General features: G+C 51.4%; 1 protein-coding gene across 1 annotated transcript; it reads right to left on the reverse strand.

Moving 5' to 3' along the window:
* Positions 1-868: 868 nt before the first annotated feature.
* On the reverse strand, positions 869-1,882 carry OR2AT4 (olfactory receptor family 2 subfamily AT member 4; the record flags this gene model as incomplete). Its single annotated transcript, XM_084280545.1, has 1 exon — positions 869-1,882. One exon carries the CDS (start codon positions 1,880-1,882, stop codon positions 869-871), a length of 1,014 nt encoding a protein of 337 aa, XP_084136671.1.
* Positions 1,883-16,705: the final 14,823 nt, after the last annotated feature.

The raw sequence follows: 16,705 nt of genomic DNA on the forward strand, positions 1-16,705 counted from the left end.
CTTCCCCCACGGTTCTCCAGTCCTGCAAAGTGATTTTATAGCTTCCTCATCCAGGGTCACCCTCTGTCATTTGTAGGGCAAATAATTGCTGCCACCCCTGGAAGTCTTAAATGGAGGAATTGGAAATAACTCATCCTCCACGGTGCAACGTGGAGGGGTAAGTGGAAAGAAAGGAGGTACCACTCTAGTTCAGCTTTATTTAGTGCATGGTATAAAAAAGACAGGGATCTCCTGGAAAGAGTCCAGAGGAGGGACACAGAGATGATGAAAGGCCTGGAGCATCTCCCCTGTGAGGAAAGGCTGAGTGAGCTGGGGCTGTTCAGCCTGGAGAGAAGCAGCCTGAGAGGGGATCTGATCAATGGGTATCAATATCTGAAGGGTGGGACACAGGGGGACATGGCCAGCCTCTGCTCAGTGGCTGTGGGGACAGGACAAGGGGCGATGGCCTCAAGTTGGAGCACAGGGAGTTCCACACCAATCTGGGGGAGAACTTCTTCCCGGTGAGGGTGAGGGAGCCCTGGGACAGGCTGCCCAGGGGGGTGTGGAGTCTCCTTCTCTGGAGATATTCCAGCCCCGTCTGGACGCCGACCTGTGTGACCTGTCCTAGGGAGCTGCTTTGGCAGGGGGGTTGGACCCGATGGGCTCTGGGGGTCCCTTCCAACCCCTACAGTTCTGTGAGTCTGTGATTCTGTGATCCCCAGCTTTTTTAGTGCCTCTGTGATTTAGCCACTGAAGGATGGAAACCAAAGTTGGAAGCCATAAATATATTACAGCACATCCACTAAGAGCTTCCCAGAAACAGGCTGAAATACATTAACAAGGGATATACCACGGTTCAGAGGACCCAAACAGGGTGGTGATGTCTTAATTAACCAGAGAGCTGACAGCAGGCTTCTGCTCTGCTGTGAATTTCACTGAAATAAATTAAATTTCTTAGAAAGGGGATTTTCAGAAAAACAGAGTTTTTAACTGCTGACTTTACTTCCTTGTTCCTCAAAGTGTAAATGATGGGGTTTAGCAAGGGAGTTAAAATCGAGAAGACAACGTTGCTCATGACATGGACATCAACGGGGATGTCCGCCCTGTAGGACATGTATGCCACAAAGATGGAGGAGTAGTAAGTGCCCACCACAAACAGGTGGGATGTGCATGTTGAGAAAGCCTTCGTGCGTCCTTCTTTGGACTTGATCTTCAGCACAGAGAGGATGATGTGGGCGTACGAGAGGGTGACGAGTAGCAGAGGGACAACTGACACTGTCATAGCGATGGAGAACCCCAGGAAGGTCTGGAAATGGGCGTTGAAGCCTGGGCAGGCGGCTTGTACCACTGCCAGGTGGTCACAAAAGCAGTGGTGGACCCTAGTTGTGTCCCTGTAAGCCAGCCGAGAGGTCTGCACGATGACGGGCAGGGGTATCAGCAGCGCGGCGACCCAGGCGCTCCCCGCCAGCTGCATGTTCACTTGTCGGGTCATCTGGGCTGGGTAACGGAGCGGGTTGCAGATGGCTTCGTAGCGGTCGTAAGCCATGACCACCAGGAGAAGAGCCTCCATCACTGTCAGCCCGTGGAAGCTGTACATCTGCAGGAAACAGCCCCAAAAGGAGATGGTTTTAGCGTTGGCCAGGAACATGGCCAGCATCTTGGGGATGGTGGTGGTTGTGAACAGCACGTCTAATACGGAGAGGTTAATGAGGAAGAAGTACATGGGCTTGTGGAGCGTATGGTCCACCACCACCACGGTGATGATAACGACATTGCCAACCAGGATCAGCAGGTAGAACAGCAAGAACACAATGAAGAGTGAGGTCTGGAAATCCTGCAGAGCTGGGAAACCCACCAAGAAAAAGACTTTAGTGGATGCATTGCTGCTGCTGCACGTTTCCATGGTGGGGCTGGTCAAAACACCTGCAAGGATGAAGAGGGAGGAGAGAAACAGGCTGATGTGCAGGAAGAATCACAGAATCACAAGGTTGAAAAAGACCTTTAAGATCATCAAGTCCAACCATAATCACCTCTGAAAGACATTCCTGTAAGGAGCTTTGCAGAGGTTCTGCAAGGAAAACAAAAGACACAGGTTGGCCCTTCTTGTCTCTAACCTGCAATTAAGTTGATTTGGATTCCCTGTTGATGATGTGGGTTATGCCCGTCGATGGCACAATCTTCAGCTTTGGGTACGATGGGCAAGAATTCATCTCACCTAGCTTTAGGTGCTCTCCATGCAGAGCCCCACCTTTTGCACTGGTCCAACTGGGTCCTTTTTCCAGTCTATGGGGAAAAGAGATATTTTGGGGGATGCAGCTCTTCTGCCCCATTCTGCACCAGGGAGGAGATAAGCCACATTACAAAAATGTCCATTTCTCTTCTCTAAGGCAATTCAGGGAATTAGCTCAAGAGGAGTCAATCATCCATCTCTCTTTTGCTGGGCTGTTTACAATCTTGGTTACTCAAAGCCTTTTTCATCACCATCTTTCATGCCCATGCTACCTCTGGTTGGCTACTTGCAGCTCGCTGTGTTTCCCACAGTCATTGCGTCCTGCTGTTGATGAAAATGTAGAATTTCATAGAATCATAGAATCCCAGACTGGATTGAGAAGGGACCCCAAGGATCACAGAGCTCCAACCCCCCTGCCATAGGTAGGGCCACCAACCTCCAGACCTGGAGCTACACAAGGTTGCCCAGGGCCCCATCCAACCTGGCCTTGAACACTCCCAGGGATGAGGCACCCACCCCCTCTCTGGGCAGCCCCTTCCAGCCCCTCACCACTCTCTCTGGAAAGAACTTCCCCCCAATATCTCATCTCACCCTTCCCTCCTCCAGCTTCACTCCATCCCCCTTGTCCTGCCAGTCTCTGCCCTTTAACAAGCCGATTCCCCTCCTGTTTCTCTGCTCCTTTCAGGGACTGGAAGGCTGCAATGAGGTCCCCCCACAGCCTTCTCTTCTCCAGGCTGAACCAGCCCAGCTCCCTCAGCCTCTCTTCCTAGGGGAGGTGCTCCAGCCCTCTGATCATCTCCGTGGCTCCTCTGACCCCTCTCCAACAGCCCCACATCTTTCTTGTGTTGGGGCCCCAGCTCTGGACATAGGACTCCAGCTGGGGCCTCCCGAGGGCAGAGCAGAGAGGGACAATCCCCTCCCTGTCCCTGCTGCCACCCCTCTGCTGATGGAGCCCAGGATCCCATCGCCCTTCCGAGCTGCAAGAGCACACTGCTGGCTCATGGGGAGTTTCTCATCCCCCAGAACGCCCAGGTCCTTCTCAGCAGGGCTGCTCTCCAGGAGCTCTTCTCACAGTCCAAATTTCCTTTGACTTCATTTCATTGAGTTGTTTCCTGGTACACAAGAGCAAAGGAATTTTCACAGTACTAAGGTAACGTTCAGGAGAAAAAAACACCCTTGTTTTCATTAGGATTATGCTAAGAAAAAGGGGGAGAAATGAAGCTCAATTAAGTTTTTATTCCTTTTCTTGGTTTCCTTACCCCAATTTAGTAGAGGGGAAATAAAGTTCTCTTGGAAATGTTTTGTGCTTGGCCACAAGGAGTTGAGATTAATGGTTGGTCTCATGCAATTTCCTAACATTATTAAATCTCTGGTAATTTTCAGATAGCTTTACCTTTCACCCAGAAAGTCATCTCCATAACCATATAGGAGAGATCCATTTAATATTACAAATAAATAGATATCTATTTTCCCCCCTTGCTGAAATTTAAATATAATTGATATTTCGTTTACTCTCCACCTCTCATCTAATCTGCCCTTCTCCATTTATCTTTCTTGCTATTATTTCTTCCAAACTGGTAAGCTTTGGTAATTTGTATTAACAATGCCTTGCTATTAAAAAACCCAAGATAATATATTGGACTGAGTTAAAATTGCCAGCATGGAACGTCCTTAAAATTAGCATTGATTTGAAGTTGTTTTCAGACATAGTAGATCAAATTCTCATTCTTTAGAGCCTGTTGACATGTATTAAAATCCTTTTTTTTCCATCCTGGACCCCATGAGAAAAATGTAAATCAAAATGAAACACTTCACAGAATCACAAGGATGGAAAAAACCTTTAAAGATCATCAAGTCCAACCAATTCCATCCTAAGCTAAACCATATCCCTGAGCACTTCATCTACCCTTTTTTAAACACAGCCAGGGGTGGGGACTCAGCCCCCTCCCTGGGCAGCCTGTTCCACAGCCCCACAACTCTGCCAGGGAAGAACTTTTCCCTCCCATCTGAGCTGACCCTGCCCTGGTGCAGCTTGAGCCCATTTCCCCTTGTCCCATCTGCTGTCCCCTGGCTGAAGAGACCATCGCCCACCTCTCTGCACCCTCCTGGCAGGTCAGTGGAGGTGCTGAGAAGGTTTCCCCTCAGCCTCCTCTTCTCCAGGCTCAACACCCCCAGCTCCTTCAGCCGCTCCTCAGAGGATTTGCCCTCCAGCCCCTTCCCCAGCCTGGTTGCCCTTCTCTGGACTCGCTCCAGGACCTCCATGTCCTTCTTATGGTGAGGAGCCCAGAACTGGACCCAGCACTCGAGGTGCAGCCTCCCCAGTGCCCAGTCCAGGAGCACAATCCCCTCCCCAGACCTACTGGCCACACTGTGTCTGACACAAGCCAGGATGCCATTGGCCTTCCTGGCCACCTGGGCACACTGCTGGCTCATGGTCAGTCACCCAACACCCCCAGGCCCTTCTCTGCCTGACAGCTCTCCAGCCAGTCTCCCCCAGCCTGTAGCGCTGCTCGGGGTTGTTCTGTCCCATGTGCAGCTCTCTGCACTTGGCCTTGTTAAACCTCATCCCGTTGGTCTCAGCCCATCGGTCCAGCCTGTTCAGGTCCCTCTTGATTAGCCTGGAAAATATTACAGTATTAACAGAATGGTTATCACCAATAACTCACTTGCACTTTGATGTTATAACAAGGTCTTCCTGTTCCTTAATGCTATCCTTAGTGGGAAGTGCAAAACTCATGCAATAAATCGACAGGCAAAGCCACTGCAGATATTGAATGCATTTGAAGCTGTTGCCCTGCTCCCCACCCAGAGATGCTCCCCAGGGGTGCTCTCTGTGATGTTTTCTTGCCTTGAGCTGGGAGACCCATGTGTTATTTTCCCGAGAGAGCATCTCAATAGTTCTTAATCCCCCAGCTGCAGCTCTCAGCAGCTGGAGATCCCGCAACAGATTTGCATAGTCCAGAGCAGCAAAGGAAGAGTTCTCACTACCCAAAGTTTGTCGTGTGATGGAAGTGTCAAGGCCAGTGGGGAAACACTGGAGGGAGACCCATCTTTTCTTCCCAGATCTGGAGTAGCTTCCCATGGTTAAATCACAGAATCCCAGAATCACAAGGTTGGAAAACACCTTTAAGATCATCCAACTGTTCCTGTCCTGTGCTAAACCATATCCCTAAGTACCTCATCTACACTTCCACACCCAGGGAAGGTGACTCAACCCCCCAAATGTTGGCCCTTCCTTTGGTATTTCCTTTCCAATGCCTGGGTTGCACACTGGAGGGTGTGGAAAACCTCCCCCTCCCCCTCGATGCCACCTAAGACATGCACCAAAGAGGTAATGCACAGCCAAGGTGGAGGAGCAGCTCTCAGGTGTTCCACCAGCAGCTGTCCCAGCTGTGGGTACAGCCCAGATGCAAACGCAATCACAGAAGGTCCCAACCTGTATCTCTTCCAGCTCCAGCTCCTTTCTCCAGAATCACAGAATCACCAGGTTGGAAAAACCCTTTAAGCTCAGGGAGTCCAACCGTCCCTGTCCTGTGCTGACCCAGATCTCTCAGTACCTCATCTCCCCATCTGTTAAACACCCCCAGGGGTGGGGACTCAGCCCCCTCCCTGGGCAGCCTGTTCCACAGCCCCACAACTCTGCCAGGGAAGAACTTTTCCCTCACACCTGAGCTGACCCTGCCCTGGTGCAGCTTGAGCCCATTTCCCCTTGTCCATCTCCTGTCCCCTGGCTGAAGAGACCATCGCCCACCTCTCTGCACCCTCCTGGCAGGTCAGTGGAGGCGTTGAGAAGGTCTCCCCTCAGCCTCCTCTTCTCCAGGCTCAACACCCCCAGCTCCCTCAGCCGCTCCTCAGAGGATTTGCCCTCCAGCCCCTTCCCCAGCCTGGCTGCCCTTCTCTGGACTCGCTCCAGGACCTCCATGTCCTTCTTATGGTGAGGGGCCCAGAACTATGTTCAGGGATGTTCAGGTGAAGCCTCGTATGTGGTTCAGGAGTGTGTACAGAAGTGGGCAATCAGAAAGACAACGCGCATGGTCCTGTGCTGGATGATATCTCTGGTTTCTTGGATGCTTCCTTGGATGGCATCCATGCAGGTTCTTAATTCTACCTTGGACAGGATCCCAGGACAGCTCCATGCACTGTGTTTAGTTATGTCTATGGCCAATATACAACCCCTTTACATGGGCAACCAGGTGAGTGGTTCAGGGGTCTCTCGGCTGCTTCTGTGAACAGCCCATCTTCTTGCCCTGAGACCATCACCTCTAACCTTCACAGCTGCTTCTTTTGGAGGCTTTTAAAAGGGTGTCTGAAGCTAAAGGGAAGAAAACAGCAGCCTTTCTTTTTGGGATACTGGGATGTCCAGGCAGGTGGCATGGAAATCCAGGCAGTTACCACGTGGTTCTACAGTCGATACGGGGAGACATTCCCATGGAGGGGCAAATCACAGTGAGTGGTCTAAACTCCTTCTCTAAATGTCCCTTCTGGGCCAATGTCCTCTTGCTCCAGGTTCCTACGTCAGTATCTTCACTGTCCCCTAACCATCCTTAAGTGAAAGCTGCTGGGTGGCAATTAGAAAGGGCTAAATCCTGTCCTGTGTGAATAGGTTCAGGTGCCCTCAGGCTTCTGTGGTGCAGGATGTATCCTCATACAGCATAAGAAAAGTATGGCCTCAAGCTGTGCCAGGGCAGGGTCAGCTCAGATGGGAGGGAAAAGTTCTTCCCTGGCAGAGTTGTGGGGCTGTGGAACAGGCTGCCCAGGGAGGGGGCTGAGTCCCCACCCCTGGGGGTGTTTAACAGATGAGGAGATGAGGTACTTAGCAATATGGTTTAGCAGAGGATAGGTATGGTTGGTGTGATCTCAGAGGTCTTTTCCAACCAGGTCATTGTGTGATTCTGTTTTGAATATCTCCACAGATGGAGGCTCCATGACCTCTCTGAGAAACCTGTGTCAGCGTTTGTATGGGGGACAAATCCCTTCCCTGTGCTGTGGCTACACAAAGCAGCAGCCTCCTCACACCATCCCACCCTTCCTGAGCACATCTGGCCAGGTGTGGGACAGGGCAGCAAAATGTCAGACAGAAGCCAACCAGAGCTCCCTCAGTGAGACCCTGGTGCTTTCTGAAGGCCAAGTCCTTTCACCTGGGAGCTCCCACTCTTCCTAGCTGGGACCACCTGTTGGGATGGCAGAAGAACCAAGCACCATCCTAGTTCAGCTCAGTTCATTTCTTACAACCCATAAAATATTTTTTTTAACATTTTCTTCTCCCTCCTTCCCTTTGTCCTCAGATTTGCCTGAGATACCGTCTCCCACTGTCATCCTCTGCTCCTCCAGGTCATGAATCGCTTCTCCTCTGCTGTCTGCCATTGCATGAGTCTCACTGATGATCCCTATGGTTTCATCTTCCTTCCTGAGCCCAACCCTGCCATGTTCCACCTTCACCTCCACTCAATCTGCAAATACTTTCGAAAATTGGCAAAAATTTCCAGTTTTCAAACAAAAAAATCGTCTCTCCTCTCCTTCTCCTTCTCCTTCTCCTTCTCCTTCTCCTTCTCCTTCTCCTTCTCCTTCTCCTTCTCCTTCTCCTTCTCCTTCTCCTTCTCCTTCTCCTTCTCCTTCTCCTTCTCCTTCTCCTTCTCCTTCTCCTTCTCCTTCTCCTTCTCCTTCTCCTTCTCCTTCTCCTTCTCCTTCTCCTTCTCCTTCTCCTTCTCTTCTCCTTCCCCTTCTTCTCCTCTCCCCTCCCCCTGTCGCCCTCCCCTTGCGTGGTCATCTCTGATCATCTGGTTTCTCTGGTCACTTTGCAGACCACCTCTTGGTGCAAGAAGACCAAGGGCTCATGTCCCCTTTTCCCCTTGCAGGAGGCAAGAGCTGGTCCCACTCTGTGGACACAAGAGAAGGAACAGCAATGCTAAATCACAGTTCTGGCTCAGTGCAAACAGGACAGGTAACTGTCTTCTCCTTCCCAAGCATTTTACACCTTCTGGAGCAATTTCCCACTTGAATTTCTGATTGCATCTGAGCAGACGTGGTGGCATCAGAGCTCCTGGGTGCTTGTGCCAAAAATACTCCCCGTAAACATCTGGGAGAAGTTGCATTTCCCAACGTGTTTGTTTTTGAAACACTAATTCTTACACTCAGCTGGCTGGGCCAGGCCAAACAGCACAAATTGGTCTCTGGGTGGTTTGCAGATCTCTGGGGCTTTAGAAATGTTTTTCAGAATAATTAATACCCAGTTGTGGTGTAATCAGGGCTTGCATGGATGGTGCTGGAGTGGGCTGAAGCCCTGGGGAGCCTGAGCCTCAGATTGTGCAAGTCCCAGGGAGCAGTAGAAGCTTTGAAGGTCTTAAACTCTTCAAACTGCTTTTAAAAATTCTTTTTTCTTTTCTTTTCTTTTCTTTTCTTTTCTTTTCTTTTCTTTTCTTTTCTTTTCTTTTCTTTTCTTTTCTTTTCTTTTCTTTTCTTTTCTTTTCTTTTCTTTTCTTTTCTTTTCTTTTCTTTTCTTTTCTTTTCTTTTCTTTTCTTTTCTTTTCTTTTTTTCTTTTCTTTTCTTTTTTTCTTTCCCTTCTTCCCTTCCCTTCCCTTCCCTTCCCTTCCCTTCCCTTCCCTTCCCTTCCCTTCCCTTCCCTTCCCTTCCCTTCCCTTCCCTTCCCTTCCCTTCCCTTCCCTTCCCTTCCCTTCCCTTCCCTTCCCTTCCCTTCCCTTCCCTTCCCTTCCCTTCCCTTCCCTTCCCTTCCCTTCCCTTCCCTTCCCTTCCCTTCCCCCCCGAAGAGAGCTTTGGGTGACACTTTGCGTTGCTCAGCAAATGTGTGGTGTCATCCTGGAGCCACTTTTTGTTCCCCAAGAAGTAAATTCATGAACACTCGTGAACACTGCTGTACCCTACAGATGTCCCAGAGTAGCACAAGAGCTTTGGTTCTCCTAATTCTGACCTGCTGAGAAATGCTTCCACTTTCAGAGATACACTAGATGTAAAGAGAAAAGTCCAGTGAAGGGCTGTCTGTAAAAACTTCTTGTGTTGATGCCATTTGAAATAACCTGCCATTTATTTTATACACAGAATCACAAGGTTGGAAAAGACCTTTGAAGATCATGAAGTCCAACCAATCCCATCCTAAGCTAAACCAGATCCCTGAGCACCTCATCTCCCTGTCTGTTAAACACACCCAGGGGTGGGGACTCAGCCCCCTCCCTGGGCAGCCTGTTCCACAGCCCCACAACTCTGCCAGGGAAGAACTTTTCCCTCCCATCTGAGCTGACCCTGCCCTGGTGCAGCTTGAGCCCATTTCCCCTTGTCCCATCTCCTGTCCCCTGGCTGAAGAGACCATCGCCCACCTCTCTGCACCCTCCTGGCAGGTCAGTGGAGGCGCTGAGAAGGTCTCCCCTCAGCCTCCTCTTCTCCAGGCTCAACACCCCCAGCTCCCTCAGCTGCTCCTCAGAGGATTTGCCCTCCAGCCCCTTCCCCAGCCTGGTTGCCTATTTCTGACACAAGCCAGGATGCCATTGGCCTTCCTGGCCAGCCGGGCACACTGCTGGCTCATGGTCAGTCTCCCAACACCCCCAGGCCCTTCTCTGCCTGACAGCTCTCCAGCCAGTCTCCCCCAGCCTGTAGCTTTTATTTTTTATTTTTTAAAATAAAATAAAAGTAACATGTCTAATAATAAAAATAAATTAGCAGTGTTTGGCCAAGGACATAAGAGCACAGCTGAGATGCTAAGGAGGAGACCCCCTTTCTGAGATGCTGACGAGGAGACCCCTTCCTGAGCTCCACAGAGTTCACACTATGCCAGCAGCCAAAACTGTCACCCCATTCCTCCACCATCTGTTCCTGGACCTGTTATCCATCAGCTTGACCTTCTGGTCCTCTGCATCTCTACAGTCTTGTGAGCTGTACATCTCCCTTTGACTTTCTGGTCCTCTGCACCTCTACGATCTCACGGGCTGCAAACCCTCGAGAGGCATTGCTTGCTGCATAAAACCAAGACTTACCTGTTTTAAGCAAATCCTCTGCTGGTTTCAGTGAGCATCCCCTGGTCCTTCTGTTGGAGGAGGTTCAAACATCAGATCTGCACTCGCTTTCGCTCCATCCCCTCCACCCTGCTCCCTGCTGATGCTGGCAATGATCCTATATAAGAGAAAAGTAAGGCTTTTGGGTTAATGAACGCAGCTTGCCCCAGTTTAAAAGATTATTGACCACACCATTGATTTTGAATTTCAGGGAGGGAAATTCTCATTTCTCTTTGTGTGCCCAAAACGCTGGATGTCACTCTTCAGCTATCCAATTTCACCGAGCGTGCACGATCGATAGTTCATAAAAAAGCTGGATAAGGGAAGATTAATAAAGGGAATCACAGAAACACAGGGGCTGGAAGGGACCTCCAGAGCCCATCGGGTCCAACCCCCCTGCCAAAGCAGCTCCCTAGGACAGGGCGCACAGGTCGGCGTCCAGACGGGGCTGGAATATCTCCAGAGAAGGAGACTCCACACCCCCCTGGGCAGCCTGTCCCAGGGCTCCCTCACCCTCACCGGGAAGAAGCTCTTCCCCAGATTGGTGTGGAACTCCCTGTGCTCCAACTTGAGGCCATCGCCCCTTGTCCTGTCCCCACAGACACTGAGAAGAGGCTGGCCATGTCCCCCTGTGTCCCACCCTTCAGATATTGATACCCATTGATCAGATCCCCTCTCAGGCTGCTTCTCTCCAGGCTGAACAGCCCCAGCTCACTCAGCCTTTCCTCACAGGGGAGATGCTCCAGGCCTTTCATCATCTCCATGTCCCTCCTCTGGACTCTCTCCAGGAGATCCCTGTCCCTTTTATCCCAGGGAGCCCAGAACTGGACACAACACTCCAGATAAATGGAGTCTGTATGCTATGGACAAGGTGACTGACATACTTAGATCTAATTAGGACACTGTAAAAATGATGTCACTATAGCACGGGTGCTCTATATAAATCCCCCCCCCCAGCTCAAGCTGCAAATACAAGAACAGAAAGTGGCATCAGGACAGGGTCAGGACGACACTTTCCCCCCCCCCCCCGTTGTTTTTGTCCTGTGCATGAGGTAAATGCCATCCTGCTAAAAAGGGGACAAGGACTCCATGATGCCCCAAAGCCCAGCTGGTCTCATGCAGCTTGTACCCCGCAGCACCTGGGATGTTCTTCAGGTGAGCAGCCCCAAGGTTATATGCAGGGCTGGGGGGTCTTCTCTGCTGTGGGTTGAGATGGGAGGTGGAGGTGGTGGTGACTTGAGTCATTGGTTAATTCACTTGAAAAGCCCTGACTTTGCAGATGGGGAAACTGAGGCTGGAAGGTAACTAGGGTGTCCCCAGGATCCACTCAAGATGTGGGTGGGTGCAATCTTCACTCACCCAAATCTGGGTGCAGCAGGAACTCAGAATGACTCTTGGGCTTTGTTTGGTTCTTTTTCCTTTTGCTGAGCTAAAACCTGTCACTTAAACGCCTTATTTTTCATTTCCTCCCTTTTCCCAGAGATATGCACAGCAATAAAATTCACACACACACAGACACAGGCCCCCAGGACTCTCTGGAGAGCTGCCAGGCTGTGGGGTGAAGGATGCGCAGAGCTCGAGGTATCCCGGCTCCGGGACTTGCTTGGCAAGCAGGCTCCCTGCTTGCATGGAGAGCAGAGAAGGAGGACTAACAGTGCCACCCCCCGGCATACAGGCATACAGCTCCCTGTCCTCGGAGGGCTCAGTGTCCCCAGGACATGCCGGACACCTCCTGATGACTGCCAGCAGTAGACGAGTAGAAGAGGTCAACCATCCTCAATCCATCCATCCATCCATCCATCCATCCATCCATCCATCCATCCATCCATCCCTTTCACCCCCATCCCCATCCTGAGCCGTGGTGCTAACCACCAGCTGATGGCTCTGCATGTTCCCACCAGCTTTTCAGCACTTACCTCCCCCCAGCTAGTTGTTTTTGGGGGAGACACATGCCCCAGGTGACTGGCAGTTGGGTGAGACTCCCTCATCCCTCACCTCCTTGTGTTGTCACGTGCAAACCTGCTGTCTACATATGGCATCCAGTTCTTCACCAATGGAGGATTGATGACTGATGGACATGCTTTTGACTGATGGACACACTTTTAATACTCCCCACTGCAGTGCTAGGAGACAAGAAAGGATTTGGAGTTGGTTCTACCAGTGCAGCCATGCCTAGCCCAAGGGCTTAGACAAATGTGCTGGTGGAGCAAGGCTCATCAGAGCTTGCAGTGTCTGCCCTGGTGCAGACCCCAGAAGGGTTGGCTGGAAGAACCTTTGTGGCCACCAGTTAAGCTTCCCCATCCAAATGGGTCTGTTGACCTGCATATTTCAGGGCACCACATCCTCAGAGCTTCTGATTTTCTTCTGTTGAGCTTGAGCCCAAAAGAGCTATGTGGAGGTGTAAATCCTCACTTGGTCAGGTGAAGAGCTACCATGAGATGTGGGCTGGTCAGGGCCCAGAAAAACTCATGTTAGAATAAAGGAATGGTTTGGGTTGGAAGGGACCAGGAGCATCCAGCATCCTGCATCCCACCTTGCAGCACCCAGTATCCTGCATAGCAACCTGCAGCACCCAGCATCCTGCATCCCACCCTGCAGCATCCAGCATCCCGCATCCCACCTTTCAGCACCCAGCATCCTGCATCCCACCCTGCAGCACCCAGCATCCCGCATCCCACCCTGCAGCACCCAGCATCCCTCATCCTGCATCCCACCCTGCAGCACCCAGCATCCCTCATCCTGCATCCCACCCTGCAGCACCCAGCATCCCGCATCCCACCCTGCAGCACCCAGCATCCCGCATCCCACCTTTCAGCACCCAGCATCCTGCATCCCACCCTGCAGCACCCAGCATCCCACATCCCCCCCTGCAGCACCCAGCATCCCACATCCCAGCCTGCAGCACCCAGCATCCTGCATCCCACCCTGCAGCATCCAGCATCCCGCATCCCACCCTGCAGCACCCAACATCCTGCATCCCACCCTGCAGCACCCAGCATCCCGCATCCCACCCTGCAGCACCCAGCATCCCTCATCCTTCATCCCACCCTGCAGCACCCAACATCCCACATCCCACCCTGCAGCACCCAGCATCCCACATCCCACCTTGCAGCACCCAGCATCCTGCATCCCACCCTGCAGCACCCAGCATCCCGCATCCCACCCTGCAGCACCCAGCATCCCACATCCCCCCCTGCAGCACCCAGCATCCCACATCCCAGCCTGCAGCACCCGGCATCCTGCATCCCACCCTGCAGCACCCAGCATCCCACATCCCAGCCTGCAGCACCCGGCATCCTGCATCCCACCCTGCAGCACCCAGCATCCTGCATCCCAGCCTGCAGCACCCAACATCCCACATCCCACCCTGCAGCACCCAGCATCCCTCATCCTGCATCCCACCCTGCAGCACTAGGCATCCTTCATCCCACCCTGCAGCACCCCACATCCCACCCTGCAGCACCCAGCATCCCTCATCCTGCATCCCACCCTGCAGCACCCAACATCCTGCATCCCACATCCCTTTAGAGGTCACTTAGTCCAACCCCCTGCCAAGGGAAGAGACATCTTCAACTAGACCAGGTTGCTCAGAGCCCCCTCCAACAGACCTTAAATATTTTCAGGGATGGGGCCTCTAACCACCTCTCTGGGCAACCTTAAATGCCCAAATTTGCACCATGACTCCAGGGATGTCTAATGAAACAGCAAACAAGAGGAGGTGGCTCTTCATGTGGGGTCCTGTCGTGAAACTCCCTCCTGAGGAATACGGCAAGATAAAGCTGGCACAGGTTCAAGGAAGATCCTGGGATATCAGTGGAAGGGAAATTCAGGGCTGCTGAGCAGTTGGTGGCTGTAGTGACTCAGGGAAATTTTGAGTTGTACTCTTGGGGCCACTGTTGGACCACCTCATCGATGAGGTGGGCTGCTGGCCATGGTGTCCTCTTCTTAGTTGCTCCTGCAACCATTGGGAGTTCCACACAAGCAAGATGATTCCATTTTCCTCTCCTGTTTAGAAAACCCAATTAGTCTGGCTTAATGAGAAGGTCCCATTGTGCTTGGGAGGTATTTTTCACCCTTTGGAGAGGTGGCCAAGTGTCCTGCTCCTGAGAGGTTCTCTTGGTGTTCTAGAGAGGTCAGTGATGGAGCACATCATCTTTGCTGTGAGACTTTGCTGATCATTTGGAAACTGAGAAAAAGAAAGTTAAATTGTAATACTTTGGGGCTATTCTGTGTCACCCTGCTTGGACAAAGTCTCTGATGGAGAGGACTTTGGAGCTTGCTGAATGTCACCACGGCACTGCCTGTGCTGTCTCTCCTTGACTGTCAGTAATAGCTGGCTCTAAGCTCAGCTTATCTCTGTGTGCAGCCGGCACGGAGGGGCTCAGTGTGGCTCCTGCCTGTTTTCTCAGCTGCTTTTGCTCTGCAGTCTTCCAGATTTACCACCTCTCACCGTGACTCTCCAGAGCCAGCAACAGAAGTGACCCTGCCTGTAAGTTCTCCAAACAATGTTATAATAGTGAGGTTGTCTGAGCGCTCCCCAAACTCCTCTTTCACCGTCACTGGCTCTGTCTGTGCCCCTCCACTCCAGGTGCCTGCTTTGATCACAGCTGCAGTTGACCTTTTGGTGCACAATGACATGAAGAAGCCATTAAACAGCATTGGCTGGCCATGCCACCATGGAGCAGAAGACCAGCTCCTCCCTGAGCTTCCTTCTCTTTATGTTCTGGTGGACATCCTTACAGCTCCAGTGGCCATCCTTGTGGCTCCAGTGGCCATCCTTGCAGCTTCAGTGGCCATTCTTGTGGCTCCAGTGGCCATCCTTGCAGCTCCAGTGGCCATTCTTGTGTCTCCAGTGGCCATCCTTTCAGCTCAAGTGGCCATCCTTCATGGCCATTACTTCATGGATCTCCCCTACATGCTCCCAGTGCTCTTCAGTATTATCCCAATGATCTCAACTAGTTCCCACTTTCTCTGAGTTTCCTTCTTGGCTTGAAACCAGACCCCCAGACCATGCTCTTATGACACTTTCTACCCACCCCTTTAATGGAAAATCCCTCATTTCTGTAAACTCCAACTTGTTAGACCTTGTTATCTGGCTGCAAAGCTTCCTCTGCCTGATTTTATGGCTTTTATGGCAGACCCACATAACAGCATTCATTTTCTTGTCCCATCTCTTACAGTCTTTCTTGTTGAGTTCTGAACTTCAGAATAAATCTGTACCTCTGTGATGGTAGAGAAACTGTCACACTCTTCATTTGCCCTTCCTGAAAACATGAGTCCTTTCTCTATTAACATTCTAGCTATGGAGATTGTTTTGCTGGGTCTCTGGTGGGACAGTATGGGCTATTGACCCAAGACCAGACTTCCAGCTCTTCCTATCCCCCTCCACACTCCTTGCATGAAGATACATTTTGGATGTTGGGTAGATGACCCATCATAATCTGCACCCTTCTTTTCTACCCTTGTTAGTACTAACCCTATTTCTGCACAGGTCAAGGTCCTCATATGTGTCCTGCTCCTTCCCTGCTCTCCCTTCTTGCTGCCTCTGATCCACACTCAGGATCTTTGGATGAAAGCCATTGAGTCCCTGTGCAGAGAGATGTGTATCATGCAACCTGTGCTCCTAGGCTGGGCACTGGTGAGGCTGCACCTCGAGTGCTGGGTCCAGTTCTGGGCTCCTCACCATAAGAAGGACATGGAGGTCCTGGAGCGAGTCCAGAGAAGGGCAACCAGGCTGGGGAAGGGGCTGGAGGGCAAATCCTCTGAGGAGCGGCTGAGGGAGCTGGGGGTGTTGAGCCTGGAGAAGAGGAGGCTGAGGGGAGACCTTCTCAGCACCTCCACTGACCTGCCAGGAGGGTGCAGAGAGGTGGGCGATGGTCTCTTCAGCCAGGGGACAGGAGATGGGACAAGGAGAAATGGGCTCAAGCTGCACCAGGGCAGGGTCAGCTCAGATGGGAGGGAAAAGTTCTTCCCTGGCAGAGTTGTGGGGCTGTGGAACAGGCTGCCCAGGGAGGGGGCTGAGTCATCCCCCTGGCTGTGTTTAAAAAAAGGGTAGATGAGGTACTTAGGGATATGGTTTAGCTTAGGATGGGAATGGTTGGACTCCATGATCTTAATGGTCTTTTCCAACCTTGTGATTCTGTGGCTGTGGTAACAGCAACTTATGGAGCAGAGTATTTAGCCTGCCCTGCTGAAGACAAAACCTTTTATGATTGAGACAGGCTGATTATATTTTGTATCATAATTTATGACAACATTTAATGTATTATAATTTGAGGGACAATGAAGGCACAGCTCTTCTGAGGGGTTTTGTGTGTAAATCCATGCAGAGTTTCACTTTGGTAACAACTGCAAATGACGAAGGCTTCCAAGAAGCAGGAACTCCTTCAATAATTAAGCACCCGCCAGTGGCCGCCCTGAACCCGCTCCCAAGTCTGGCTCAGTGACTAATTACTTTTCAGTAAGAACCTTCTTAGGAGAAACTCTGCCCCTCCT

This window comes from Gallinula chloropus (genome assembly GCF_964237585.1).
Source record: "Gallinula chloropus genome assembly, chromosome: 1".
NCBI lineage: Eukaryota > Metazoa > Chordata > Aves > Gruiformes > Rallidae > Gallinula > Gallinula chloropus.